The following is a 27,778-nucleotide window of genomic DNA, read 5'->3' as shown; positions in this document are numbered from 1 at the left end:
GAATTAACGGGCCTTCCCATGCAGTCTTAACTTTCTTCAATTGGGCTGCGATGGGTCCACTCATGACGGAGTAATCGGCTCCTGTGTCTACTAAGGCGGTAACTGCGTGGCCGTCGAGAAGCACGTCGAGGTCGGTGGTTCTTTGTCTTGCGTTACAGTTAGGCCTCAGCGTCGGATCACGGCTGCGTCGAGTTGACCTGTGGTTGGTACGTGGCGTCGTCAAGTGGTCTTTCGTCGGCGTGTTCTTTCCTGCCAGACTTCGTCGGGACGGTGGTGTGACGTCGTTGTTATGTCGTCGAGGTAGTCTTTTCGGCGTCTTCGTCGGCGGCGGAGGATCTTCGTCAGTTCGACGAACAGCAACCGCACCTCCATCGGTTGCTGCTTTTAGTTTTCCGGATATGGGCTGACGGACCGACCCCGGGCTGGGCCAGTGTATGGTCGGCGCTGTGGCGACAGGTAGCGGCCTGGTGACGGCGAACGGGACGGTCGTCGAGGGCTCCACTGAGTAGCGGCGAGGTAGTCGGCGATGTCACGAGGGCGTTGACCTTCCCGAGGGCGTGGTGCGTCGACGGCGAACCCTCGCAATCCCAGGTCGCGGTATGGGCATCGGCGGTACACATGGCCGGCTTCTCCGCAGTGATAGCAGAGCGGGCGGTGGTCGGGGGCTCGCCAAATGTCCGTCTTCCTCGCGTAGGTACGCTGGGCGACGGGTGGGCGTGCTGGCGGCGGCGGCGGCGGACGACGGAATTGCGTCGTTGCAGGGCCCTGGCGTGGTCGCGGAGGGGGACCTTGACGGCGTGCGACGGCGGCGTATGTCATCGCTTCTGGATGGGGCTGCGGTAATTGTGGTTGCAGCTCGGGAACTCCAAGCGATCGGTGCACCTCTTCTTTGACGATGTCGGCGATCGAAGCCACTTGGGGCTGCGACGAAGGCAGGACCTTGCGCAGTTCATCGCGCACAATGGCCCTGATGGTCTCCTGAAGGTCGCCGGAATCCAGTCCTTGGATGGCGTACTGCGGCGTGAGCCCCTGGCGGTTATATTGCCGGGTGCGCATCTCCAGGGTTTTCTCGATCGTCGATGCCTCTGCCGAAAACTCAGCTACGGTCTTCGGCGGGTTACGAATAAGTCCTGCGAAAAGTTCTTGCTTGACGCCCCGCATCAGGAAGCGGACTTTTTTCTCTTCTGACATTTCCGGGTCGGCGTGCCGGAAAAGACGGGCCATCTCTTCCGTGAAGATCGCGATCGTCTCGTTTGGCAGCTGCACTCTGGTTTCTAGTAGTGCTTGGGCTCGCTCTTTTCGCACGACGCTTGTAAACGTTTGCAAGAAGCCGCTTCGGAACAGGTCCCACGTCGTTAAGGTGGCTTCTCGATTCTCGAACCAGGTCCTGGCGGCGTCTTCCAGTGCGAAATAGACATGCCGCAGCTTGTCGTCGCTGTCCCAACTGTTAAACCTAGCGACCCTCTCATACGTCTCGAGCCAGGTTTCCGGGTCCTCAAATGTTGATCCGCGGAACGTCGGAGGTTCCCTGGGCTGCTGCAGCACGATGGGGGACGCTGGGGCTGCCATTGGGGTTGCCTTGTCCACAATCTTCTTGGTCTTCTCAGGCAGAAGTCCGTGCTCCGGGGGCAGCTGTTGAAGACGGCGGCTTCCTCGATGCTCCGGGACTACGTTGGTGTTCTCTTTGCGGTCCGGGCTTGGATCACGGCTTGTCGGGGGCGTCCGGTACATGAACGAAAAGCACCTCCACCAGATGTCACGTGGTGGTGACGTTAAGAACACAGTGGCGATACTGTGAAAGGCAAAACTAGATTTTATTGGGCGAACCTGTGCCCACAAAACAGGCTACACTTATAGCACAACGAAAGCGGCGAACACAGTCGGCGATCGTCGTAAATCTGATCAGCGGGTCAAGCGCGTCGGCTTTTAAAGAACAGTCGTCGAATGTTCCAGACTAATCGTTCGGACCCGCGTGCCTTCCACAAAGTTCTACACCATTCGGGTCAGGTGACGAAATCAGATAACATAAGGTTCGGCGGCAACAGACAGCCGGATAGAAGCATCGATAACTTTCCAGAAAATTCGGATACATGCAGGCGCATCCAGCGCTGTGCGATTACATTTGTTAGGCGGCGAAACGTGGTCGCCCGATAAAGATAAGTACACGCGTCAATATCATCGTAAAAGCTCGTGTTTAGCTATCTTTTACAAGCGTTACCATCGTTCCACTTCACGTGACGAAATAATTTCTCTACCACAGCGCTCTTCTCCTCGAATTGATCATCGTTATAAGGTTGCTCGTGAATCACGTCGCACTAACTCTTTTAGAGCTCTTAGGCGCCCGTTCCTTCGGCGAACGTCGGCGGCGCCACCGAACGAACGAGCACAGCGAAAGATGAAAGAGTGAACGCGGAGCGGCAGAGAAAGGCGCGTGCCGCGAACGGCGGGGACGAACGAGAGCGGCCAATTCAGTGACGTGCGCGCGGGAAACTGGTGTCATGCGGGCCAGCCCGACCGCTCGGTGCCTACTCGTATCTGGTCTCCCCCGGATCGTACTATCGTCTGCTCGCGTCAGCTTTCGCTCGCGCTTGTTTGGTTTGCTTGGTTTGGTCTCGTTCGCGCTTGTTTCGATTGCCATGGTTTGTGATTGTTTTGTAATCTGATTGTATGCGCGACACGAACGGTGTGGTATTTTCTGGAAACCACGTGGCACCAGCGATTACCCTGGAACCTTCGACAATTCCTGTATAAAAGCCGACGCGCTTGACCCGCAGATCATATTTTCGATGATCGCCGACTCTGTTACATGTCTCTCTCAAATTCTTTGCCTCAATGTATCGCGAAACGAAAACACGTACAGAGCTGCGCTCAAATTTCGCATTAGCGTGTATCGTAATCGTCGTTTAATTTTTTTCCATTCCTTTTTGCATCGCACATCCGTTGACTGGAACGGCCGTCCCGAAGAAGTATCTGTTCATGATAACCAAAAATTTCGAACTGCTTTAGCTGACGTTGTATAACCAGATGTATTCTTTTTTTCTTCTTTTTCAATATATAACCAACTGCTAATATGTGTATACCGTGTGTCCCAGCTAACCTTAGCCGAGGTACCCAAAGAAAAGAAAGATTAAAAAATCACGGTGCAACATACGATTGTAAGACCTACAGTGTTATGTCGCCAGATCTCTGAACACCGAAAGCCATTGGTCTTTAATTTGTATGTTGCATTGTGATTATTTTTATCTTTTTTTCTTGTTTGAACACCTTGGCTAACGTTAGCTGGGGCACTCTGTATAAGATGTATTTCTTATGACCACTTATTTAGTATATTGTGATGCCGTAGCTAGACTTGCATAAACAGAAGCCTTTGTAACTTATTTTTTTTAGTCACAGTATCCTTTCATGTTTTTTTCGTTTATTGCTGTAACCACTCCCCTCTGTAATTCCTTTGGCTCTGAGGGTATAATAAATAAATAAAATAAATCATAGTTTGGAATTCCGTCTATATATATCGACTCCTTCTCACGCTGTAGTTATACTTATATCCGAGTACATATTTACTTGAAGGCAGCAACAGGTATTTCATCGAAACCCCATAAGTTAATGAAAACAATATTTATTAGAGGTAACTGGACGATTTCTTCAATATTCATTTTTTGGAAAAGGCGATGATAGTGGCAGCGGACGTCGGCAAACGCTGAGCACGTACTCAGTACAAAGGTAAGATATTCAAGCTTACTTACGATTAATTTCTCAAGTAAAAAAATCTAGGCTCGTATTCCCAAAAAGATATTACGCTAGAATTGTTCGTAGGAGCCAATTGTAGCCAATCATGATGTCGGACATAGAATTAACGAAGAAGGCTAGCCAATGACAAAGAGCACTGAAAACCGAAAAGCTTTGTGAATTCGGCCCTACATTATTATTCCGAAACTAGAGCGAATTCAAAGAGCGTTTTAAAGGATGCTCGTTAAAAGCACTAAAAATTCCTTCGGTTATAAAACTATACATGGATTACCAGAGTAACGCAAGACAAATATTGCGAAGGGCACAGTACCTATAATCTCATAGTCAGCGAAGTGAAAAAAGAATCGCACTAAAGCATTAACAATTTCGGCTGACGCCACATTTCTTCCACCCATAATGGAGGAAAAAATCCGCGTTCTTTTCCTCTCTCTAAATCAGTTCCATCGCTTTTTTTTTTGTTCTGTGATAGAACACGTGAATTTTTGCCTAAACCACTGCTAATAATATTTGAACAGACTGCGTCAATAATTTTCCGCAAGCAGATTCAGCGCTGTAGATAGGAAAGCATCGTTACTATAGAACATCTATGATGCACTTCCGTGCCTCATAGATGTTCATAGTGCCTCATATGAGGCACGGAAGTGTGCAAGGTGTTTCTAAAACATAGTTGCAATATGGTTCAAAAACAAACAAAAAAGAGGCAAGCACCGTACAATTATTTTGTTAGTTTCACTATGTCCATCGTTTCAGAAGTATATACAATTGACCGTGAAAGCTTCAGAACCACCCGCCAAAGTGATTCGGAAGAACGTTTTTTTGTTTTTGTTTTTTCCAAATGCGGTTAAGTATTACAAAAGGGCGGCACACCGTTTCAGTTTCCACACTCCCTCTTGATACACATTTGGGTGCGCCGCTGTTTCGGTAGCAGATCCTGTGTGGTGGCGAAGCTCGTAGGCTCTTTAATGACCATAGGGTCTGCGTGCCTCAAGGTATATACCTACACGGAGAACACCCTCGCTCAAGAGGAAGAAAGGCGAAAACGGAAACAACGCCGACGACCGTAGACGATCCGTATAGACTGTCTCGTTCACTCGCGGCCTGGCTGCTTCACCAGCGCGCCGCTCTGTTCGCCTGCGGCAGACCACCAGTCCCGCTCCGGAGGAGACGTTGCGGGAGGTGCCGCACACGTCCCCCTTACACCCCGAGGAGTGCGACGCGGACCGAAAGGCTGCCGCCGCGGGCCCCCCGCCGCGCTGGTCCCTGGCGTTCCGCGGTCGCGTGAGACCGCGCCTGTGGCTGTGCCCGGTGACGCTGTACACCGCGTACCTGTGCTGCGCCGTGCACCTGTCGTGGCACGCGTCGGACGACTGGTGCTCGGAGCCCCGGTTCCAGGCGCTGGTGGCGCTCACCCTGTGCTCGGCCTGGGCGCTGCTGCAGGTGGCGCGGCTCGCAGGCCGTGTTTACCGCAAGCGCGGTGCCAGGATCGACCATGCGCTGGACCGGGCCGCCGAACAAGGGTGTGCCGCGTGAGTGACTTCTCCTGCTCGGGGAGTATTTCTGATCGAAATTCCCCGTTCGTGTTCCGTTACAGGCGCCCTAAACGGCGCACTCCTTTGGGCACTAAGAAACGTAAGTGCACAAACGAAGCTAGGCTGATGGGTCGTTCAGCGCACGAAACCCATTGGAATTCGTTGAACTGGAGAACTCGATTATGCGAATGTTCGAAATTTCGAATATTTCTGCGTCGATTTGATCCTTTGATATTCGATTTCTTCGAACGTTCCACTACGACTGAATGTACGTGGGGTTGCTACTTCTGCTACTGTTGCTGCTCAGTTTAATGAAAACACACGCAAAGTGCACGAAGTGGCCTATCCTTTAATGCCTGCCACAAAGAAATAATAACTTTCTGCGTCCACGCGTTTCCCGTCTCGGCGTGAAGACACGAGGAACCTTCCTGCGATAGGAAAAGGCCCATGCAACTGGTAATCTGTTTACTTCAAATATTCACGTCGCAGATTATGGCAGGAAGTCTCCTATATATGTCATGGTTCAGCTTCCGGGCCTAACTGCAATTAAGAGGTGCACTTGAAGCGTTGCGCGGCTTCCTCGCCTCAATAGCATTCAACGTCGATAATGCTCAGCTTGATGGAAAAACTCCGTGAGTGCGCGAAGTGGCCTATCATTTATTTCCTGCCACACACAAAAAAAAAATCAGCTTCTGCTTTCACGCGTTTGCCGTCTCCCACTACAGCGTGAACAGAGCGCTCTGTGTTAATGTGTGCGTAGCATGCGATTCAATCAGGAAAATTAGTGCGGGTTTCATAAAAGGAGTCAGGCCGCCATGCGTTTTTTTAATCGGGAAGTGAAGTTTGCGAAGTTTATTATTTCTAAGATACAACTGCGATAAATGCATAATTTCAAGTGCTATAGGAGGTCCCAAGGTAGAAAGTGCCGCCAGGGGCACCTCCTAATCCAAAGCGCGGAGCTGCTGCGGGAGATAAAATAGAGACAACCGAGCACAAGTTGTATGGGAAGGTCGAAAATGTAATGTAGCGGTGGAAATTCGCCAAGGATTGAAGCAAGGATGTCCTCTGTCTACATTATTGTTCGCGCTTTACGTTAAGGACAGATAAAAACGACTGGAAAACAGTGAATTAGGGTTTCATTTATCCTACATGCGTAATGGACAAAAGGTGCAACAGAAGGTCCCCGGACTGATGCAAGGGATTTACAGAGATCAGTGCAAGGGATTTACAGAGACTTGCGGATATGTGTGGAAATGAAGCGACAAATGTAGCTCTTAAGGTCTTAAGTTTAGCGCAGAGAAATCGGGAATTATGATCCTTAATGATGAGACGAGTAATTATGGGGTGTCAATTCAACAGCAAATCATACCCATAGTCAAGCAATACAAATACCTCGGCGTATACATAAACGAACAAAAAAAGGCTTAGCCAAACGTCCGTCAAGACAATGTGAAAATAAAGTGCAAGCGGAATGCAGCAATGATGAAACGCAGAACGCTTTGGGGACACAGTATGAGGTGGCGCGTGGAATCTGGAAAGTAGTCATTGTGCCAGCGCTAATGTTCGCAAAAGTCATCCCGTGCTTAAAATTCGGATATCTCGTCGGGACTGGAAGTTAACTAAACATCGGTAGGCCGGTTCGATTTGGCAGCACGCGGCAAAGCCACAAAATGAGGCGGTCCAGGGTGACATGGGTTGGGCCTTCTTTGAAGTCAGAGAAGCGCAGGGCAAAATTAGTTTTGAAGAAAGACCTCGCGGGAACATGGATAAAAATAAATGAGTGGCTAAAGCGCACAAGTATGTGCATCTGAAAAGCGTGGACACAGATGGGGGAAGAGGTCCAGGAAGTTGGCAACCAAGTGCTAGTATAATTGAAAGTGAAAACAGACAAGCAGGATTCACCAGAAAGAATGTGAGAGAAACAGAGACAGTGAATTGGATGCAAAGAATGGAAGCGAAAATGACCATGGAGATTTACAAGAATCAGAAGAAAGAAATTAGAAGGGAGAATCTGTACGATAACACGAAGGGAAGTATCTTGCTATTCGAGGCTCGGGCTGCTTGCCCAAGGACAAAAATATACCGGAGCAATTATTCGCAACTAGATGAGGCATGTGTATGCCGCGTGAAAAATCCGGACACCACTCAGCACATCCTAATGGAGTGCGAAGGGATTAGCCCAGTGAGACCCGTAGGTAACGTGCACCTTCCAGAAGCGCTTGGATTTAAAGTGGACGGAAGCGTCAACCGTCAGCAGCCGAGATAAGCAAGAGACGTTTAGAGTATTGGTGAAGAAAAGGCAAGGAAGAGGTTGATGCGACCAGATCCGTTACAAGCATAGGTATGGGTGCAATGTAGCTAGAGTTTTAAGAAAGAGAAAAAAATATAGAGATGCATACAAAAATGCTAGAATGCAAAGCACGCGTCTAGCACACCTGAGTAACTCAAGCAGGCTAGGTGACTGTTTGTCACTGCCCCGTGTCAAAGGGGATGCCAATAATAATAATAATAATAATAATAATAATAATAATAATAATAATAATAATAATAATAATAATAATAATAATAATAATAATATGAATAATCGTGCACAACGTAACACACAGGAGCCAGTGTTGAACTGGTAATACTAACTACAAAAATGGCAAACACATAGTGGAATGAAACTTAAGCAAGTTATGCGACTGCTAAACGCAGCAAAAAAGTGCAGTTTTAAAATGCAGAATGCAGCTACAATGTGTGAAAAAACAAAACAAAACAAATTATAATTATATAATACAAATGCATATCATCCTACGATTGAAGGTCGTCAAAATTGCCAATGCCCACAATCTGCACTCGGTGAAAGTCAGATATATGCCTATTCCGAAATGCCACCTACCAGTCTAGCCATATGTATGAATTGCATTGAATTGTATTTGTCCTGCCTGCTCACAGGAACGGGAGCAGAGGCTAATGGCTACAAAGCCTGACAAAAGACCTTTGCTGCTATTCCAGTCTGGCATGCAGACGGATGAAGTAGAATGATAATAACAATAATATATTGCACCTCTAATAATTTTGAAGGAGATACACTTTCACACACGCAACATTCACACAGAAATCTACAACTCAATAGAAACACAGACTTGTACATAACGCGAAATAGAAGAAATGTATGTATATCACACAATGCAAAATGACATAAAGTCTTAAAGTATGAAAAGGCAAATACAAAACACTCCATTAGCTATACAAACTCAATTTATAACTTACGTGTCTGTAAGTTGGTACTAAATGCGTAACATCTATACCTATAAGACAGTGTAAGCGAATATATAGCAATGCAGGTATTTGGTATTCCGTATATTGTTTACCATAATTTATCGTCAGTGCTAGTGTTTTTCTGCGTTGCCGACGTATATTGTATATGCACCCCCTGATGTATTCTGAAAACACCCAGGCCTGGTTTGTAGAACCCATTGTAAAAGTTTGAAATGGTATAGTTGCGTTACTTTCAAAACTGAAGATTTTTCAAAAATTGGTTGATTTTTCTAGTCCCTAATAAGGCCATGATATTTGTTCAAATGCACGTAGAACTGATGTTTGCACAAATATCAGTTTTCGATAATTACTATGTGCGGTTGTACCCCATATCCAAATGCAGGGTGTTGCTATAGAAGTGAACAGAGCATAATATAATGCATTTTGTAACCACTTTGGTGAGTTTCTATAAGCAACTAATAATTCTAATAAGTTCTATCGCCAGCTTTTCTGAATGCCTATTGCACGCCAAACATCCGTTCAACCATACTCATGACAACTTTACCTGCTCTAAGTGTCTGTCTTCGAAAAAAAAAAAAAATTATGTCTTTACATAGTCTGTTGACTGGATCAAATATTATGTATCTTTGTCTTGCTAGCACTTAGTTGCAATTTATTTCAACTATGGCAGCACAGTAGCTTATTTATGTAATGAATTACCTTGTTTTAAGGTTAATGAATGAATGCACTGCCGAAAAATAGCCTTAGTGTCATCTGCATACATTATTAGCTTGGCAGAACGTGGAAGATATGACATAAATCATTTGTATAAATGATAAATCTAGCCAGATGTTGAGCCCTACGGTAGTCCTCTGGTTATATCGGCACAAGATAATGCACTGTTATTTATACTAACCCATTGATGGCGGTTGGTTAAAGTGCCCTTCATCAGCTTCAGAACCACTCCACGCACATCGTTTTTGCTATGTTTATACTTGGCACTTTATGGCGTAATGAACCAAGTGCCTTACTTGATATACAAACCCAAAATGTACAGAGCCTATTTTGGACGTCTTTAATTAGTTTGTTTTCAAAGTTCAAAAAAATATTTTTTACAAGATTTACTTTTCTAGAAACCATGCTGCGCATCACTGATAACATTGTATATACTTGGTAAAAAATCTGCACGACGGAACGTTTGTTGCATTCCCAAATACTTTAGATAAAACTGGGAGAACGCATATCGCAGATTGGTCTGTAGTTTTGTTTTAGTGTTCAGAAAAAATATGGCCCACTGTGTATTGGCAAGTAAAACTGCGCGTTATTGACCAACAAGCAGCGAAAGAAACGGCCGACGACGCAAGAAAGTAACTTTACTGTGCTCATTAAGGTCAGTTGTTTCATTGTATACCTAAGTGCTGTTAGTCACTTATCAGTCCGTCGGCTGAAACCTGCACTAATAAAGTTCACTCGCTTTTGCATCAAATATATATTGCTGATTGACGGAATGCGACGTCGGTCGCATTTCTATGAGGGCGGAACACGAAAACGCTCGTGTTACGAGCATTGGGTGCACGGTAACGAACCCCAGTTGGTCGAACTTAACCCAGGTCCCTGCACTGGGATGTCCCTCATAGCTCCTGTGTCGCTTTGAGACTACAGATTGATGAAGCAACCACCAAAATCTCAGAGCGGCCTCACGCCGTGTTTGACTGCACGAGTAATGTATACAGCAAAGATGGAAGCGAAATTTAATGCCGACTCCTCTGCAACGATAGCTGTATCGGTACTATAGCCCCTGGAAAACGGCCTTTCGGAGTATTGCGGTGTTGGCTTGTTGCATCCGTCATAACTTAACGCGTGCATATATACTCGACTGGTCGTCCCAATTGCTCCTGCCGATTTGGACTCGCACGTTTCGCGCTCGCTCTGAATCCGACTTGGAGGTCAATCGGGCATGTCGCAGTAGCGCAGTAGCGAGATAGTTCTGGTTTTGTGCAAGAGCGCCGCTCAGAAGACACTGCAAGCCGCTGCGGCTGAGCGGGCGATCAGACAACACAAGCGAGAGTGACGTCAGACCACTCGAACGAGTTTCTTTAGTCAGCGCAAGCGGCGCACATCAGTGTGGGCACTGACTCGGGCGAGCACACTAGATGACTACGCCGGCGCGGGTGCGCATGGCGTGGTCACGTGAGTAGAAGTGAGCAAGGTCAGTGAACCGCTTCTCCGCACTGGCATGCCACCAACGAATGCTTGCAGGGTCTCCTGGTGCGTGCTGTACGCCCTGCTCGCTGGCTGCATCATGGTGGACAGCCTTCCGGACATGCATCGCATCTGGTCCGCCATGGGCGTCGGTGCCATAGTGGGCATCTGCTACATCTTTTCGTGCGAGAGGCGCAAGGTGCGCGTATAACCACCCTTGTTCGAGTCTTCGCAATTATTGTTCCGCGCGGCGCATAAGTGTCAGTTTCGTGGATTAACTGTTCGCTGTATAGCGCTGTTCGCTGTATAGTGGCTTTCGCCATTGGCATGCCAAGTCCTGCTGGAACAAAAAACAAAGAAAATAAAGAGAGAGAGAGAGAGAGAGAGAGAGAAAAGAGGTGACAGCTTTGCGCTTGAGCGCGTACGTAATGGAAGCCGTTCTCATCGCGAAGCTGCTGCGCAATCCGATGCGCTGTCGGTGACATTAGCTACATATATAGTACGCAATGTCATTGTCATCGTTGCAGCAACACTGCGACAATGCAGGTTGTTGAGAAGGTACTGGCATGAACAATTAGGGCCGGCCATAATGCCGCGTTAGCGACAGTGGCAAAACAAGAAGTCGCAGTTTCGCCCGAAAGGTGAAACATCGATTGCGATAGCAAATCATTAGACAGTGGGCGAACTAAGCTTACTAGTTTTATCGGCTGTGTAAATTGCAGCAAACATTCGCTTACTAAATAAATTAACAAGCGTGGTGTCACGCGCACACAGGCAAACATGAGAAGATCTCACCCAATGGGCGCGGACACTCGCTGTCAGAACGATGCCGTAATGAAGAGCGGCCGCAGTGCCGGGCGAACGCTTTTTGCTGCCTTAGCTTCAGCGCGTATTAGAAACTTGGGATTACGCTACCTCCGAGCCTAGGTCGGCGAGAACATAGCGCACACGAAGCCACAAGCCATCTGGGCTCTTGATGTCTTTATACCCGTCGCAGATAACCTCTAAAAGAGGTTGCGTTTGACCGCGCTCAGCCGAACTACGCGCACCAGCGTCCGGGCTAGCGCGCAGACCTGCCGCCCTTTCTCCCCTTTAGCGCGCGCTCAGCCCCCTCCCCCCTTTCGCGCACCACAGTGGGCGAGCAGGAAGATGGCGCCCATCAATCCACCATTCTTCTCCCCTCACCCTCTCACCTTTCTTTCCTCACGCCTACAGCAAACGGTGCCGCGAAACGCGATGGAACCTTATCGTAGTTGGGTTTTATACGGAACATCACAACGACGGCGACGGCGACAGCGGAAATTCGCCCGTAGTGTCCCTATAATTGCTATCGCAATAAAATACAAATGAAATAGATCTCGTGTCTAACAGGCCGGCGTCACGGATAAACGCAAGCAAATGACCTTACACTAGCGTGTTCGCAGGTCTTAGCGACGCTTGTTCGAATTGAACAAATGGAACAATATCTTCTTCTTATCTGACACCGCTAGTGCGTTTGCAACCTAGCCGATAAGGCTAGGCCGCATACCCATAATGGTACCCACATCAGTTGAAGAACTATAGCGCCAGAATTCTTTCTAAGAAGTTGTGTGCGAAATCTATAGTGCTACATTATACTTAAACCATGTCTAATTGCAATAACACGCGCCCCAATATAATGTAGCTTTGAAGCAGCGTTATTGCACCAACCTTCGCCTCGTTTACAAAGAGAAGCGAGACTGTGTGCGCATAAAGAATTGTGCAGATCTAGCCCGCGTGTTGGAGTACATGTTACGCGAAAGTTTAGTGAAACGGTAAAGTAAATGCTATACATAACGACGATGCGTACAATTATGTTTACTTTCATTATATACAACTTGTAATGCCATGTAATGGTTATGTTTATGCACTGCAAAGGTCCCAACTTATATATTCCTTCTCACATTGGCATATACGTGTAAATACATTTGAGGCTTCTACGTCCTTTGCGTCACAGTGGCACGTGCCCACTTTGTGTACCCTTTATAGAGAGTTAAGTAATAATGAGGCACACACCCAGTGGCACATACCGAATGTCTAAATAAGTAAGAAAAAATGAAGTGAAAAAAAAAAATCCGCTGAATATAATGCACTATTCCGTTGTTTCATTGATCCTGGTTCGTGCGTTTTGTTTAGGACTTCCCTGTGTGGCTGACTCAGTGCGCAGTTTACGTGAGCTGCTTACTCAGAAGAGTCGGAGGAAGAGGAGTGCATGACCGCAACCGCAGACATTCAGTTGAGGCGGAAACGATTGGTATAGTAATAGTTGAACCAAGTTGAGAGAGCGATGGCTGCATTCGTGTTCTTTCCTATGCACTAACATTTATTCACGCGGGCGAGAGAGACGAGTCTCTTCTTGTTGTATTTGTTAATGCGAATGTGTTACTGAGTTGTTTCAGCTTGTGAATCAATCAGAGGCTATGAGAGCGGTGACCGTGTCATGTCCAGATTTCTTGGCACGTGGTGCTGTCCGGCATTCTGATACAGTTCGCGCTGGGCGCCATCATGATCCGCTCGTCGGTGGGACGCGGCGTGGTGACGTGCCTGGGCACAAAGTTGAAGGCGGTGATCAACTACTCGCGGGTGGGCGCCCAGTTCGCGTTCGGCCACGCGGCCACGGGCGTCATCGGTGAATCGATGCCGCGACAACCGCACGTCTTCGCCTTCCACGTGAGCACTGGCCGAACGAAGCGCTCCGTTTCGCACGAGACCTGTCTGTTACCCTCCGTATGTGGGCCTTCACGTTTCTGCGGTCACAGGCGTACGTTTCAAACTAGTCCGCTTTGGTCTAACGTGCGTTGCTATGGTCTTGCGAGGAACTGTGAGCGTCAATGATTTTTCCTCGCACGTGCATTTCGTGCATTTGTCAGCATTAATAATGTGCTCAACTGGTTAGTTGAGAAGATCGCACTAAGAATACTCATACCGCACAACCAAAAGTCTCCATGACAAGTTTACGCTGAACGAGTAAATAAAGGGGACTCCGTGTTTTATTCTTATCTGGAGACACAACACTACATATGTACGGATAATTTAATTTCGCTCCTGTCCCTGCGGCTTCTTGCGTTCCATATGTTCCCTGCCAAGATGCTAAATGAAGCTTCAGGTGTTAAAATATTCGCGCGTTAATGTCGTCACTCGAGAAAAGATGTCTAGAAAACGTGTGACCTTTAATTATTGAGGGGACAAGCTTGACAGAGCTGTGTGTTTTGATGGAAGAGGTACTATATGTGCACGTGAAAGATCTTGCGACTTTTGTTTCTCGGTCAATGGCCGGATTCCTTTTGAGCGGCGCTGATGTAAACGCTCACGCATGGCCGGGCCCTTTTGTGTATACGCACGGATTGTCCACGCGTCGCGCAGATCATGACCATGACCGTGTTCTTCTCCTTCCTGATGTCCCTGGTCGCCTACTACGGCTGTCTGCGCAAAGCCATTCTGTCCGTTGCCGCCTCGCTGCGCTGGAGCACTGGCGTGTCGCCATGCGACGCCCTCTGCGTCGCCACAAACATCGTCGCCGCACAGGTGGGCACCGCGGGCTTTCTCGCACGACTCATGGGGAGCACCAGGTCCAGCCTATACCGAATAAGTGACGCAGTCTTGGGAATCTGGGGCAGCGGCACAGTGCTCGTCTTTGTTCGTGTAAATATACGTTGGTCTTACTTTGCTGCACTGCATTTTTGTTTCCGTACCACAAGCGCCTCGCTAGCCAGACAACGCAGTCTGCCATTCCAGACGCTCCCTGTAGCCTTGTTCGCCTTTCGGCACCGAATCATTGGTAAGAATATATAGGTACTCATCAAACTAAGACGAAAAAATGAAGCGTTCTAGCTTTTTGTCTCTTTCAAATCCGCGATTACAACAGGGAGATGTGTTGACATGTGACCGGTTATCTTTCTTTCTTTTCCCGTCGCACAAGATATATACGTTAGAGAAACGGAGCAAGAACGGAGGCAATTGCAGTTGGTCACCCACGGGTGCATGGGTCCGCAAACGAATATCACTCGCTCCGACAGACTGACGAAATATATTTTAGCTTAGCGTGCTCAGCGGTTCAGCTCGACTCATCAAAGGCACGATTCAACCGAGTTAACTCGGACTCAAGCTGGCCGAGATTGGGTTCATCCTGGCTGAGCCAGATTAACGGGCTTATGGACTATTAATTAAACTCATTAGACTCATTAAATCACAGGTTCACTCTTTTTGCAGAGTCAAATTCAATTAACTGAAATTCCCGTAATACAGGGTCACAACTCACGCGGACTGGGAATTATCGGCTCACTGTAGGGCTATTTGCTCGATTAAGAGTGTTGTATAAAGTCGCAATTTGTGATTTGCGTTGGCCGTACTGCAGCGCCATGCAACTACGCAGAAATAAGTAAATTACATCTTTACAATGACGAAAATGCCACTCTAACCGTGAGGAGAGAAATGACTGGAATAGGAGGCTGGTGGCGACGCCTGCTCGATGTTTTCACACCAGCTCGCCATGACGTCATCGATTTTGTCAGTCTCTGCTCGGGCACAGTAAAATCTCTATCACTAAAGACGAAAAATTATGGGGTTTGACGTGCCAAAACCACTTTCTGATTATGAGGCACGCCGTAGGGGGGGGGGGGGGGGGGGGGAATCTGGAAATTTGGCCCACCTGGGGTTGTTTAACGTGCACCTAAATCTAAGTACACGGGCGTTTTCGCATTTCGCCCCCATCGAAATGCGGCCGCCATGGCCGGGATTCAATACCGTGACCTCGTGCTTAGTATCAGTAAAGATGGACTACGGTGAATTCAGAAAAAAACAAAGACTGAACTTAGCAGGTCTAAAAAAATTTCACGGAGCGACAAAAATAAGACAAATATACTTTGAAATCCGTGACGTCACATGCATAGTGTGCCAATGCGAAAATAAGAGAAATAATGAAAGTTTCACCTTCATTTTTCTGGTCAAATGACTTATTGCCACTAAATAACTCAAAAAGAGTTTTTGTAGCATATTTCGTCAGTTTAAACTTGCCTTAATATGTTTCCTGATCAGTGCATAGCTGCAGCATCAGCACAATTCACTGGATAACCTAGGTGGCACCTTATATGCACGTAAAATTCAATTTCCTTCCATTTGTCACATTTTCTAACATCGGCTCTCATTGTTCCAGTCGACGCCGGTCGTGGAGACACATAGATGCAGCAGGGTGCATGCGAGCTCTACCTCAGGGACACTCGGGAATGATTTTGCACCACTGGGGTTCTTTAACGTGTACCTAAGTCAAAGTACACGAGCGTTTTTGCATTTCACCCCCATCATTGAACCGCGACGTCGAGCTCGGTAATTCTACCTAGCATGTACGTAGTATCATGAACTCAAGAAAGGCTTGAAATTACGCGTGAGTCAGATGTACTTGATCAAGGCTCCACGAAAGTTAATATTCACTGGAACTCACTCATAAGTATTTCGACTCACTCACGCTCACTCATGCCCCCTTCGTACTCACTAAGTCGGATTTACGCCCTAAAGAAGTCACTCGCGGACTCACTTTGATTCACCAAGCCAAACTCACACATCCGATTGCTCTTTCGGGCTCGCTCATGTTCGGACTCCCGACCACCGGCGTCCACTGGAGCTCACTGGGACTCAGACTCGCGAAGTCTGTGTCCGAGTGAGCTCCGGGTGGCTCTGCGTCTGACTGAGCAGAGTCGTGTGAGTCCGACAACATACCTCCGGGTTCAAACCCTGCGAATTAAGGGCCCGATTCGTAAGGATTTTGTTACCAAGTTTGACGTAGTATTCTCTGACCGGAGCTCTTGAGATCAAGTTGCTGATCTATAACAGTTGGCCGGCGCCTTTCGTTTATGTTTCTCACGTATTCTTCCGTTTTCACTTTATTTCCTTAAAGGCCCATTGCAAAGTGTTACATAATGGGTGGCAACACAATAAATTAAAATGTGTTAAAATACTGTTATTTCTTACATGAAGGCAGGTGTGTTGGTGACAGCAGCGATGTGGTACGGAAGGCTGTTCCAGACTGCTCTCTAAATCCGGCTCTGTGAACGGCTCTGTGTGTCCGGGCCGTGATTTACTGCTATTGCTGTAGCGACCTTCTCCAGGGAAGGATTCTTGCATGATATGTATTTTTAATTAACAACACTTTCTGACTGTGAAGTGCCCTTGTGCAAGCTAAATAATCAATGACTGAAAATGATTAACCATACGAAGGGGACAGACAATGATTCCAAAATGAATCATAGCGCGAAATTACCTGTTTACTTAACTGAAATGTTGACTTAATTATGATTACAGGTCAAATTTCCGATAAGTTTCTAGTTACTAATAAGGAAACAGGAAATTAAAGTAGAAAAAAGACTAAGGATGGGAGAATATTAGAAGCTTCGAATACGAATCGAATAATACATACTATCTATTCATTTTTGTATTCGAAAATAAACTATTCAGCATTTTCGAATATTTGAAATGAACCTGTTAAAGTCTTGACACTGTTCTCCGTCTGCTACACACCAAGTTATCTATAAACAAATTGTCAGGAGTGAAAGAGCGCCAAACTTTTCGAAGCAATGCATAAACAAAATGGGTAATGCAAATTTTCTTTTCATTTTCGCGGCGGTAGCCTACATGATTACCAGTGAGTATTGCTTGTAGTCTGTCAGTTAGTGTTTCGTGTGGCAGTTTTCTTTTTTAGGCTACAGCCATGGATTGTTTTTCCTTGCACTCCTATCACATGTATTTACGGCACCAATTTCCTTAAAGGGACTGACAACCGGCCAGAATGTGTTGTGAGACATTGATGGAAATGAAATGACCGTGATTTATAGTGATAAGAATCCAGCACGCTCTTCGCGATTTAACTAGTAATTATAATTTTAAAATGGCAAAGAAAATCTCAAAAACCAGCAAGCGGCGAGACCTGGCGGTGAAATCTTGGTACTTCGGATGCATTCTATGAGATTACTGTACGAAGTCGACTGTTATTAAGTACATCATAATTATTGCTTAAAATTGCAGTTGGTATATTATTAGACACTCGCGCATTATTCTATGCTTCGGAAATCAGAAACACACGCGTGGTTACGGCAACACGTTGAACTCCGTATCACGTGTGAAGGCGTCGTTTCGTTTTCAATCCGATTGGTTAAATACCAAAGCAGTTTGAACAGGAAACCACGAAAACACGTAGCTATTTTCGCAGAAGTCATTTAACAATTCGGAAAACATGAATCGCAGGAACAACGACTTGATAAACAAAATCATACTTTATCATAGCTATACGGCCACACTTGTCGTCTGCATCCCCACTAATGCCGGCGTATAATCGCTATCGCGCTTACCTATCCCCGTTTTCAGTATACTCTCAGTGAACGAATGCATCCTCACTGCAGATCGAAAAATTCTGATAAAAATGTTCCACGGCGTTTTCCGCGTTAGCACTTCATGATTAGACACTCTGACCGGTAAGCTTTCCATTTCACTAAAAAAAAATGAGTATCATGAAAATTGGTTGTCAGTCCCTCTAAGCAGATTTTTTCCCACCACTTCTGTTTCTTTTCGGCAACCACGTGTTTAGAGTTTTTGGAAAGAAGTCATACAACAGCCATTCATTCTAGAAAAACTTGTTTAGAGCCAGGCTTTATAGATGTTGAAAGCCTATAGGTAAAATGGACGCTGGCATACAGCAAACCTAAATAATGACGTTTCAGCACACGCACGGGAGCCTTGTTTGCAAAGAAATTAAACAAAATTGTAAAATGATTATGTACGCGTACATAAATCATCCTCCGATTCCCTTTCCTTTCTTTGTGTACAAGGCTCCCGTACGTGTGCCGAAACATCTTATCATGATTTATGTTTGGGGTACGTCAGCATCCATTTTGCCCCTGACTATGAATGGTCCCGTCGACACAAGTTTTCGTCAGACACTTGAATTCATGTTGAAAGCCTATTTGTGCAGCTTTTTAATGACAATTAGTGACATTGTGTTTAAAACTGATTTTTATTAAGTGATAGCTGTCTATTTTTTCGCTAGTCACTACACGCGCGTGATAGCTAATTAATCTGAAATAAATATTTCTGCTGTATGTACATGCGTCTGCGTTTGACTATTCGATATTGCACTCGATATTTGATACTATTCGTATTCAATTCGTATTAGAAGAATTTAATATTCGCCCACCTCTAAAAAAGACGACTTGCCGACTGTGGGAGCTGATCTCTCAGCTGAAGAGGAGGCTTTAACACGGGCCCAACTCCGACGAGGCCGATTCGAATACATGTAATACGCAAACACATTTTTCTGAGATTACCGCTGGACCGATTTTAATGAAATGTGTTGCATTTGAGAGAGAAAGTTCACTTCTAGTGACTGTTGGAAGCGGAATTTCGATTTAGGGACTGAATTTTGTTAAAGAGATGTTCAAAAATTCGAAGGTTTGAAAAAAATAGAAGTACGACGTTTACAAACTGATAGCTCTGCATCAACAACAGATACCGTGGTTCTGTAAACGGCATCTATTATAACAGTCAAAACGGACAAATTTGGTATGTCAATTCGTATCTTATACGTGAATTGGTTACGTTGTGTACAAGGGGTTTGCAAAAGCTGTATATCCATATTACTACATTTTTTTGAGATTTATGAGTAACATGTCAATTTTGTGCGCTTTAGATGTACCATTACATGCAATTTTAGATGCTGTTTCAACAGAGGTGCAGTGGTTAAAATAAGATATACTGCGTCAGCATTGCGGGTGCCAAGGAGATTGCCCCTTCGTGTTCCAGCTGATGTGCCCGTAAGGTTACGTGATTCACGGATGGCGTGGGGATACAATAATCATCATAGTAATCTCCGTAATCTATAAAGCACATGCACTACCAATTACATAGCTATCGTAAGAAAGATTGCTAATCGCATTAACGTCGTCAATGGATGGGTGCGCCATCAATTTTTTTCTTTTAGTGTGTTTGCTGGCTTATCAAGCCTCTCGGCTCTCTGACACACACACACACACACACACACACACACACACACACACACACACACACACACACACACACACACATATATATATATATATATATATATATATATATATATATATATATATATATATATATATATATATATAGGGGTTTTCTTCAAAGTTCAGCACGCGGGACCCGACGTAACATACGCAGGAAAGAGACGACGAACTTTCTGGAAGATTTCTTTTACTTAACGTTTTCGGCTGGTGGACCAGCCTTCGTCAGAGTACTCTGACCAGCCGAAAACGTTAAGTAAAAGAAATCTTCCAGAAAGTTCGTCATCTCTTTCCTGCGTATATATATATATATATATATATATATATATATATATATATATATATATATATATATATTCCGTAGTGTTGTCTTAATACGGGGATGGCGCTCGTGCACGCCATAGGAACACGCTCAATAAAGTTGAAACGCAGTAAAGAACAACGGACAAGCATGTGGACACATACACGAGCCCCCCCCCCCCCCCCGTCTTGTCCGTGTCCTTTATTGCGCTCTTCAGTGCGTCTTACCAACAAGGCCGAACATATCCGCAATGGAACATGACTGCTGGGTGCAATTCCTTGGATTGTTGCGGTGAAGGAACATGCATATGAAGTAATGAATACATGGTTGCCCCAAAAGGAAAATGAAGACTTAGGAGGGAGAGTAAGAAACGAAAGGTCGAGCGATGATCTCAACCAACTCGCTCAGCAACAAGTTCTCATGCTTGCGAAGAAAGGTACTCTCGAACCCGTCGGTCGTCAAGGCATTCGGTTTCAACTATAGTGAATACAAACTCAGGCGTGCAATTTTCCGACAGCGCTGTCACGCATGTGGCGCTGCAGTTGTACTCTTTTTTTTTTTTTTCGCCTTACACGAACTTCTCTCAGAGAGTTGACACGGTGTTTGCTCGGCGCAGAACGACCTGCCGTGGATCCTGCGCGGGTACGTGGGCGACATGACGCTGTCCCAGCTGCACACGGCCATGGCGTCGGGCTTCGGCAGCCTATCTGCAGCCACGTTCGCGGCCCTCATCAGTTACGAGGTGCGCACTGAGACATTGTCGAATAGCGGCTGTTCCGTATAGATGTATAGATGTATACGTCCATCTCACTGTAGTGCGAACAGGCTGTCTATTGAACACCCAGAAAAGGCTGACCGCCAAGATGGTTGTCTTGAGGATAAGCTTTCGGGCACTCATCCTGCAGAAGTGGACAGACGGACGTTTGCGATGCATACTACGCGTGAAGGCAACCCACCCGAGCTGCCTTCCACGTTGTCGACCCGGAGCCCTGTACTTTGTGGGGGCTGTGCGCCATACCGCATTTATGGACCTTAACGCGGACATAAGCTTCTTTCCTTTTGCTCCGAAAATCTCGGCGTTCCGCAGTCACATGACGGCCCTGTTTGAAGCTGCCGCTGGGGGCTTTCGAACCAGTTAGTGCTGCAATGCGGGCTTGTTGGTATGGCATCTTGGAATACTTTTGTAGCACGTCCGCATGACGCATGCATGTCCTGGTGATACAGGGGAGGACGCAAGAAGGCACAGGGAAGACACAGACGCGGATAGGGTCGGGGTAGGGACGTATAGGGCCGTGCCTAGCACCTGCTCTAAGCAACATTTATTTTGCAGATTTAGACAGAGGCTTGCCTGAACGTATTGAAGGGACAACTATTTTAAAATTTTTTAGGTACGTCAATTATGTCTTGGCCCTGTAGGGCTAAACAGCGTTATGGGGAGTCAAGTATAGTTGACTGCACGTAACCGAATAACATAACAGCATCAGCACATTCCGAATGAATGTGCTGGTGTTTTTAATATTGTACGCGACTGCCTTTGTCCACTTGAACTAACCTGCGAAATGTTTCTTAACGCAACGACGAGGTTCCTAGATATAAACTTCATCTTTAATGTCGATCACACTCGCTGGTCATATAATCCTATAGTAGTACACAACTTAAAAAAGAACGGCAGTTGGCAACAAAGACACAGGGAGCGCGCGGGGTTGTTACTCCGCCAGCCAATCACAGAAGTAAACAAAATAGTCGTCATGCTACCATTTCAAAACGGCGTCGTACTTGATACCTCCTGAGCGTCTGCTGTTCTTGAAGAAATTTTTTCATCGGCGGAAGCGATGAGGTGTGCAACAGACATGAACAAAGTGTATGGAGTCTGAACATTTCACTCTTCAAAAGTTCGCGGTACAGTTAATTTCACTGCTGACACCGTCTTACTCATGAAATTTCACTGCCAACTTAAGTGGAACTTGACAATAAATAGTTGCAGCGAAGGAAGCGTTTTATTTAAGTTCACTAATTAGGCTTCCCCGTTCTACTATAATAGACGAGTGAGAACCGTATAAAATTACACGCTTATAATATTATTTTTGTGGTTACCGCCTTATTTAGGTAACAGGGAAAGTTTAAAGTACGAACTATTTGCACCCTCGCGGTGGAACAGTGGCTGGTGGTTATGAGGGCGTGGGCGGGGCTTCACTGCAGACTTAAGTTGTATCCGACTATAATGCTAATAAGCCTCTTCTAATAAGTTTCTCCTACAGTTCCATTCATCCCATTCTAATCTGCCGAAAAGGGTGATAGCAAGTATGTGCTTCAAAAACGCATTACAAAAATCATGACCGCATCTAATGCACTATTGCAGGCCACACGCTTTCGCGAGGCTGGATATCCAAGGCATGTCCTGGTATCTGTTGCAAAAAGGCCAGCTCAAACAGGCACATCAGAGGGAAGGCGTGTCTGCAACGGAAGTGGGTGCCAACATTGACAAGGGAAATATTGCTGTATGGTCCTGTGTATTCACTGTCTTTCGCATAACCTAAAGAAAACAGGCCAGCAAGCAGACATCAATGTGGGCTTTTCTGCGCCGAACAAACTAGATGCCCTCTGCCAGAAAAGAAATCCAGGAAAAGTCGCAAAAGCAATATGTGACAGAAAACAGCACAGTAACAAGTATATCGAATGTCGTGCAGGCGTTATATATTGCATTCCACTAGGCTGCGGAAAAAGCTACATAGGCCATACAGGGAGATGTATGATCAATAAACTGCGTGAACAGAGTAACAAAGTAAACAAGAAAGCCGCCAGACGGTGTTCTGTCTCTTGCATTGCCTAAAATGTAGCTGTAGTCCCCGTTTTGAAGGTACGATCATTCTAGGGACATACAGGTGCAGCTTAAGTCGCCTGATTATAGAATCAGACTGGATCGCCAGGGTTGGTGACGCATGCGTTAGCAGACTGTGTATTGCATTGTCAAATAAATAATTCAAATATGGGCACATGAGCAGGAATAATCAGAGTGCCAGCATTATCTTCTCTCAGCAAGAGGGCTTCGTTATATATATATATATATATATATATATATATATATATATATATATATATATATATATATATATATATCAATTTACTTAGTTTATAATTAAGCCTGCTGATAAAGGAGGCGCTATTCTTATTCTTAATCTAAGTGACTACATAAGCGAAGCTGCAAGGCAACTGTCAGATCCATAACTTCTACAAACCGCTCCCGTCCGATCCTACAAACGAGTTCATAGTAAAATTGCAAGACACACTTACGCTACTGGTAAAAAAGGAAAAAGAAATAGATGAAACGCCAACCCTTTCACTAATTCCACTTAGTCCAGTAGCAGGCAGATTTTATCTCCTGCCTAAGATACATAAATTTAACAACCCGGAACGCCCCATTATCTCTGCCATAGTTACCGTAACTGAACATATATCTGGGTAGGTATGCGGATTGTCTCATAAATAATATTCCGCCCACTTTTCCTGCATTAATAAAGGACACAAATCATTTTAAGAAACACATTTTGGACGTGAGTGTTCCCGACGGTAGCATTCTGGTGACACTTGATGTTTCGTCTCTGTACACAAAGATACCACACAGCGATGGCATTTCCGCTCTAATGAAAGGTCTATGGGGAATGTAATTTTGACAAGCCTATTGACGGTGAAACTATTGGTATTCTCATGAAGCTTGCCCTGGTTAAACAATTTCGAATTCTATAACTCACACTAAGTCCAAATTAATGGAACTTCTATGGGTAGCATAGGTATATGTCCAAACAACGCTAATATATTCATGGGCATTGTGGAAGATAATTTTCTGAACTCGCCTTTAAAGGCATCCTTCTATAAGTCTTTCATAGACGACATTTTCATGATTTGGCCACATGGGGAGGCCGGTCTTTTAAGCTTCATTAACATACTTAATGGTGCCCATCCGTCCATTACCTTCCCTCTTCATTACTCATTAATAGCTCTAAACTTCCTTGACGTTACTTTCATAACCTGCCAATGACGGCTCTCTACAAAGCTTTTCCGCGAACCAACCGACAGGCACCAAATCTTACTTTTCCATTAAGTCACGTCCGACATAGCAAGACGGGAATACCTCATAGCCAGGAACATCGGTTTAAAAGAATATGCTCCAACCTCGATGATTTCCTTTCAAACTGCCAAGAATTCAACGGAAATACCCACCGGGAATGGTTATATAATGACGCTTAAAGCGCGCAGACCAACTCAACAGGGTCGATGTTAACGCCAATCCGATGTCTCCCAATACATCCAAGGCTAATCTCGTTTTGACTTACTCTGCGTCGGAACCAAAAGTAGCTGCTATATCGAAACGACACCGCAACATCCTAACACAAAGGGAACGCCTAAAATATTCTTCCAGAACAGCCGAGGGTCGTGTACAGAAACCTCAGCGATATCCTTTCACCTTCAAAGCTCGCGGTCCGTAAACACGATGGCTGTGCTCCTCGCGGGAATTCGCCATGCAAGGTGTGTGCGCGCGTGGTAACGACGCAAATCATCACCAGCTCGTCCACTGGTATCCAGGTAAAAAAGAGGGGCAATTGAAAGTGTAACAGTCCCAACGTAGTATACGTGCTTGAATGCGATACCTGTGACATGCAACAGATTGGTCAAACAGAAACGTCGTTTAGAAGGCGATTTAATAACCACAAGTCTGACGCCAAGACACTTCCAAGATTGCCCCCTATGAAAACATATCACGATGCCTGGTCACTCCTTTGATAAAATCAAGGCAACGGTACTGGCAGTCAAGACACCGTATAAACGTATAATCAAGGAATCGGAATAAACGAACACGCAAGCGCGCACGCTGGCCTGCCCTCCGCTATACTTAAGTTTGATTTCACTGCGGCGCATTCAGCGCTTTTCTGATTGTTTACACAACGCGTTGTACCTATTTTTGTATTGTCCGCCGTCCTATATATAGCTATTTCGCTTGTCTTTTTTGCCATGGGCGCATAATGTTATTGCGATCCGTAATTCACGTCGTGCATTACTCGCATCACTATTCTACTTCATACGCATTGAGGCTCTTATGGTGATTATAGGTGGACGCGGTGCGCATCGTTACCTCGCGCATTATGCATGTTCGCAGTTTGTGTGTCTTCAATGTATAAAGGTATCGATTTACTGCGGAATAATTTTGCGCATGCGTCGTAACATTTTAGGAATGTTTAAAAAAGGCCGCGAATGTCTTGTTACATGTCACTCTGACGAAAGCTGGCCCATATATATATATATATATATATATATATATATATATATATATATATATATATATATATATATATATATATATATATTACAAAACGTAGAGCGCAAGAAAGACATTGGGCATAGAAAAGGAACACACATCACATTATTACGCTTATTTATGATGCATGTTCGCTTATGCTTGAGGCAGAATGTATAAGAAAGCATGGTACTCGGAAATGTTCAAGTTAGCGCCACGTCCGTGCCTTTCGTGTGCCTGCTTGCGTTGTCGTCTGCACGCGCTGCAATCCTACTCCATACAATATTGGAAGTTGCCGCCCAGTTGGCCCCGCTGGTATATATGTAGCAGATTCAAACTACAAGGATTTTTGTTCGCTTCAGCAGGAAAAGCAAGAATAAAAATCCCTTCGGACGCCAATTTATAGCGATTACCACGGGTTCGTAACTTGATTTTGGAAGTTGCCGCAAAAAACACGTGGGTGTTCTTTGCGGTAACTTTCCAAAAATTATGTCAGATGTATATATGCTTTCAAAACAAATAATAATAAATTATGATTCACCGACTGGCCTACACCCGCACTCTTCTAACGCCCCAACGATTCGACAAATCGCACACAGTTCGCCGTTGCTGACGCAACACACCTTGCTGGACGCCTCATAACCGGAATTATTTATACATGTCGGCTTAAAGCCAAGGTGAATTTCGTCTCACCCGCCGTGGTTGCTCAGTGGCTATGGTGTTGGGCTGCTGAGCACGAGGTCGCGGGATCGAATCCCGGCCACGGTGGCCGCATTTCGATGGGGGCGAAATGCGAAAATACCCGTGTGCTTAGATTTAGCTGCACGTTAAAGAGCCCAAGGTGGTCGAAATTTCCAGAGTCCTCCACTACGGCGTGCCTCATAATCAGATCTTGGTTTCGGCACGTGAAACCCCATAATTTAATAATAAATTTCATCTCCGTGCGGTGTTCACCACTCACTTTTGAAATGGCCTTTGGAGACGCGCCTTCCAGTGAAAGGGAAAGTGGCCACATACACCCGAAAGTAGGCCGCAGCTACGAAGAAACTTTCGGCGGATGAGTATTTCCAACTTGCGTGAAGCTTCCTTCACCTTGCGCGTTTTCCGCGAAACTTGCATTTGCTCGAATCCTCCAGTCATTGCGAAAACGAGAGACTCCCGCAAATGTGTTGTGTCGTAATTATCGGTTTTCCTCGGTTCGTCTCGCCTTACCTTTCGTTTGACTCTGACAGGTGGACGTGGCGTCCCTCATCAGCGCGTGCGTTATGTCGGCGCCCGCAGTGCTGGTCACCTCCAAGATGCTTCTACCAGAAATCGAGCACCCGGACAGCTCCTTCGAGTTCCTCCTCAGAATGAAAACGTGAGAGGGCGTCGAGCAACTTTTTTACGAAAAGTTGCATTCCGCATTTCCTGTCTCAGTGAAAGAGGGGCAGAAAATTCACATTCGTGCCATGCAGCCACGCTACCTGCCGTGTAAATGCAGAAGCCCAGCGCTTCTGCGTCCGCCTTCCACCATTTAAGACGGCCAGGGACTGTATGGCCCCTTTCTGATCACAGGTTTACGCCATTCAAAGGCTCGTATGGCTCCGCTACATCAGCATATGCTTGCTTATATCTTTGCTGTACATTTACGTACTGTCCGCAGACCTCAAAATAATTAACGTTATGAAGACACCTCAAAAACCTTCTGATTTTTGTTTTCTGTTGTGTCAGAGCTGCACTTTTCCACATTATAGTTGACGTTGGCGCAGCTGTTCATGTCCTTAGTAAACACCCTTCTTTTCTCGTGCATAGCTATAGCATAGTCGCTGCCTGCATGTATGCCGGTCCTGGCCTCTCACTGAGCCAAATAGGAGGATTCAGTGGCGACTGCGAAAGCTCGGCCTAACCGAATCAGAGGTTCGTGTTAAGCGAAAGTTGCTTGCCACTAATTCTATGTAAAACCAAGCACACATTGACGCAATGCTTCTCGCATCCGAAAATTCGCTTTAATTGGTTTCGTCTTACCGAGAACGTATTCTCACATTCATATATATATATATATATATATATATTGTATTGGCGGAGGGAGGCGGATGTCTTTAATCGGAATGCAACAGCAAAGCTATTTTTTTTTCCGGCACAGTGCAATACGAAGAAAAAGGATAACATATAGAAAGAAACCGCTCACCATACACTTAAAAACGAACCCTCAGGTTGCTCAGTGACTGTGCTCGTTCTAATAGTCAGAACATGTTGCTGGTTCAATTCTAGCCTTCGACGGCCGCATTCCGATGGAGTGGGGGAGGGGGGGGGATTAGAAAACGCTCGCGTAGCCGGTTTCGGGTGCGCGATAAAGAGCCCATATGTTCCAAATTAAGAGGCACCTCGACCGCAACGGCGTCCTTCATTAAACTCACCATGCATCTTTGAGATGTTGAACCCC

The 27,778-nt window shown here is 45.8% G+C and overlaps 1 protein-coding gene across 1 annotated transcript; it reads left to right on the top strand.

The window, feature by feature from the left end:
* Positions 1–4,709: 4,709 nt before the first annotated feature.
* On the top strand, positions 4,710–26,717 carry LOC126516561 (sodium/nucleoside cotransporter 2-like). The gene is made up of 7 exons (XM_072289325.1): positions 4,710–4,736; positions 4,888–5,273; positions 10,779–10,920; positions 13,227–13,409; positions 14,103–14,264; positions 20,680–20,805; positions 26,586–26,717. The coding sequence occupies exons 1-7, from the start codon at positions 4,710–4,712 to the stop codon at positions 26,715–26,717; spliced, it is 1,158 nt and encodes a 385-aa protein (XP_072145426.1).
* The last annotated feature ends 1,061 nt before the right edge of the window (positions 26,718–27,778 follow it).

Source organism: Dermacentor andersoni, chromosome 1 (genome assembly GCF_023375885.2).
Source record: "Dermacentor andersoni chromosome 1, qqDerAnde1_hic_scaffold, whole genome shotgun sequence".
Classification (NCBI taxonomy): domain Eukaryota; kingdom Metazoa; phylum Arthropoda; class Arachnida; order Ixodida; family Ixodidae; genus Dermacentor; species Dermacentor andersoni.
This window is presented reverse-complemented; position numbering and strand designations above follow the sequence as displayed.

Excerpts from the sequence above, each read along its gene's own strand:
- LOC126516561 (XM_072289325.1), top strand. The coding sequence starts at position 4,710 with ATGACCATAGGGTCTGCGTGCCTCAAG. Across the intron at positions 5,274-10,778 it reads GCCGAACAAGGGTGTGCCGC|GGTCTCCTGGTGCGTGCTGT; the intron begins GTGAGTGACTTC and ends GAATGCTTGCAG. Across the intron at positions 13,410-14,102 it reads CGCACGTCTTCGCCTTCCAC|ATCATGACCATGACCGTGTT; the intron begins GTGAGCACTGGC and ends CGCGTCGCGCAG.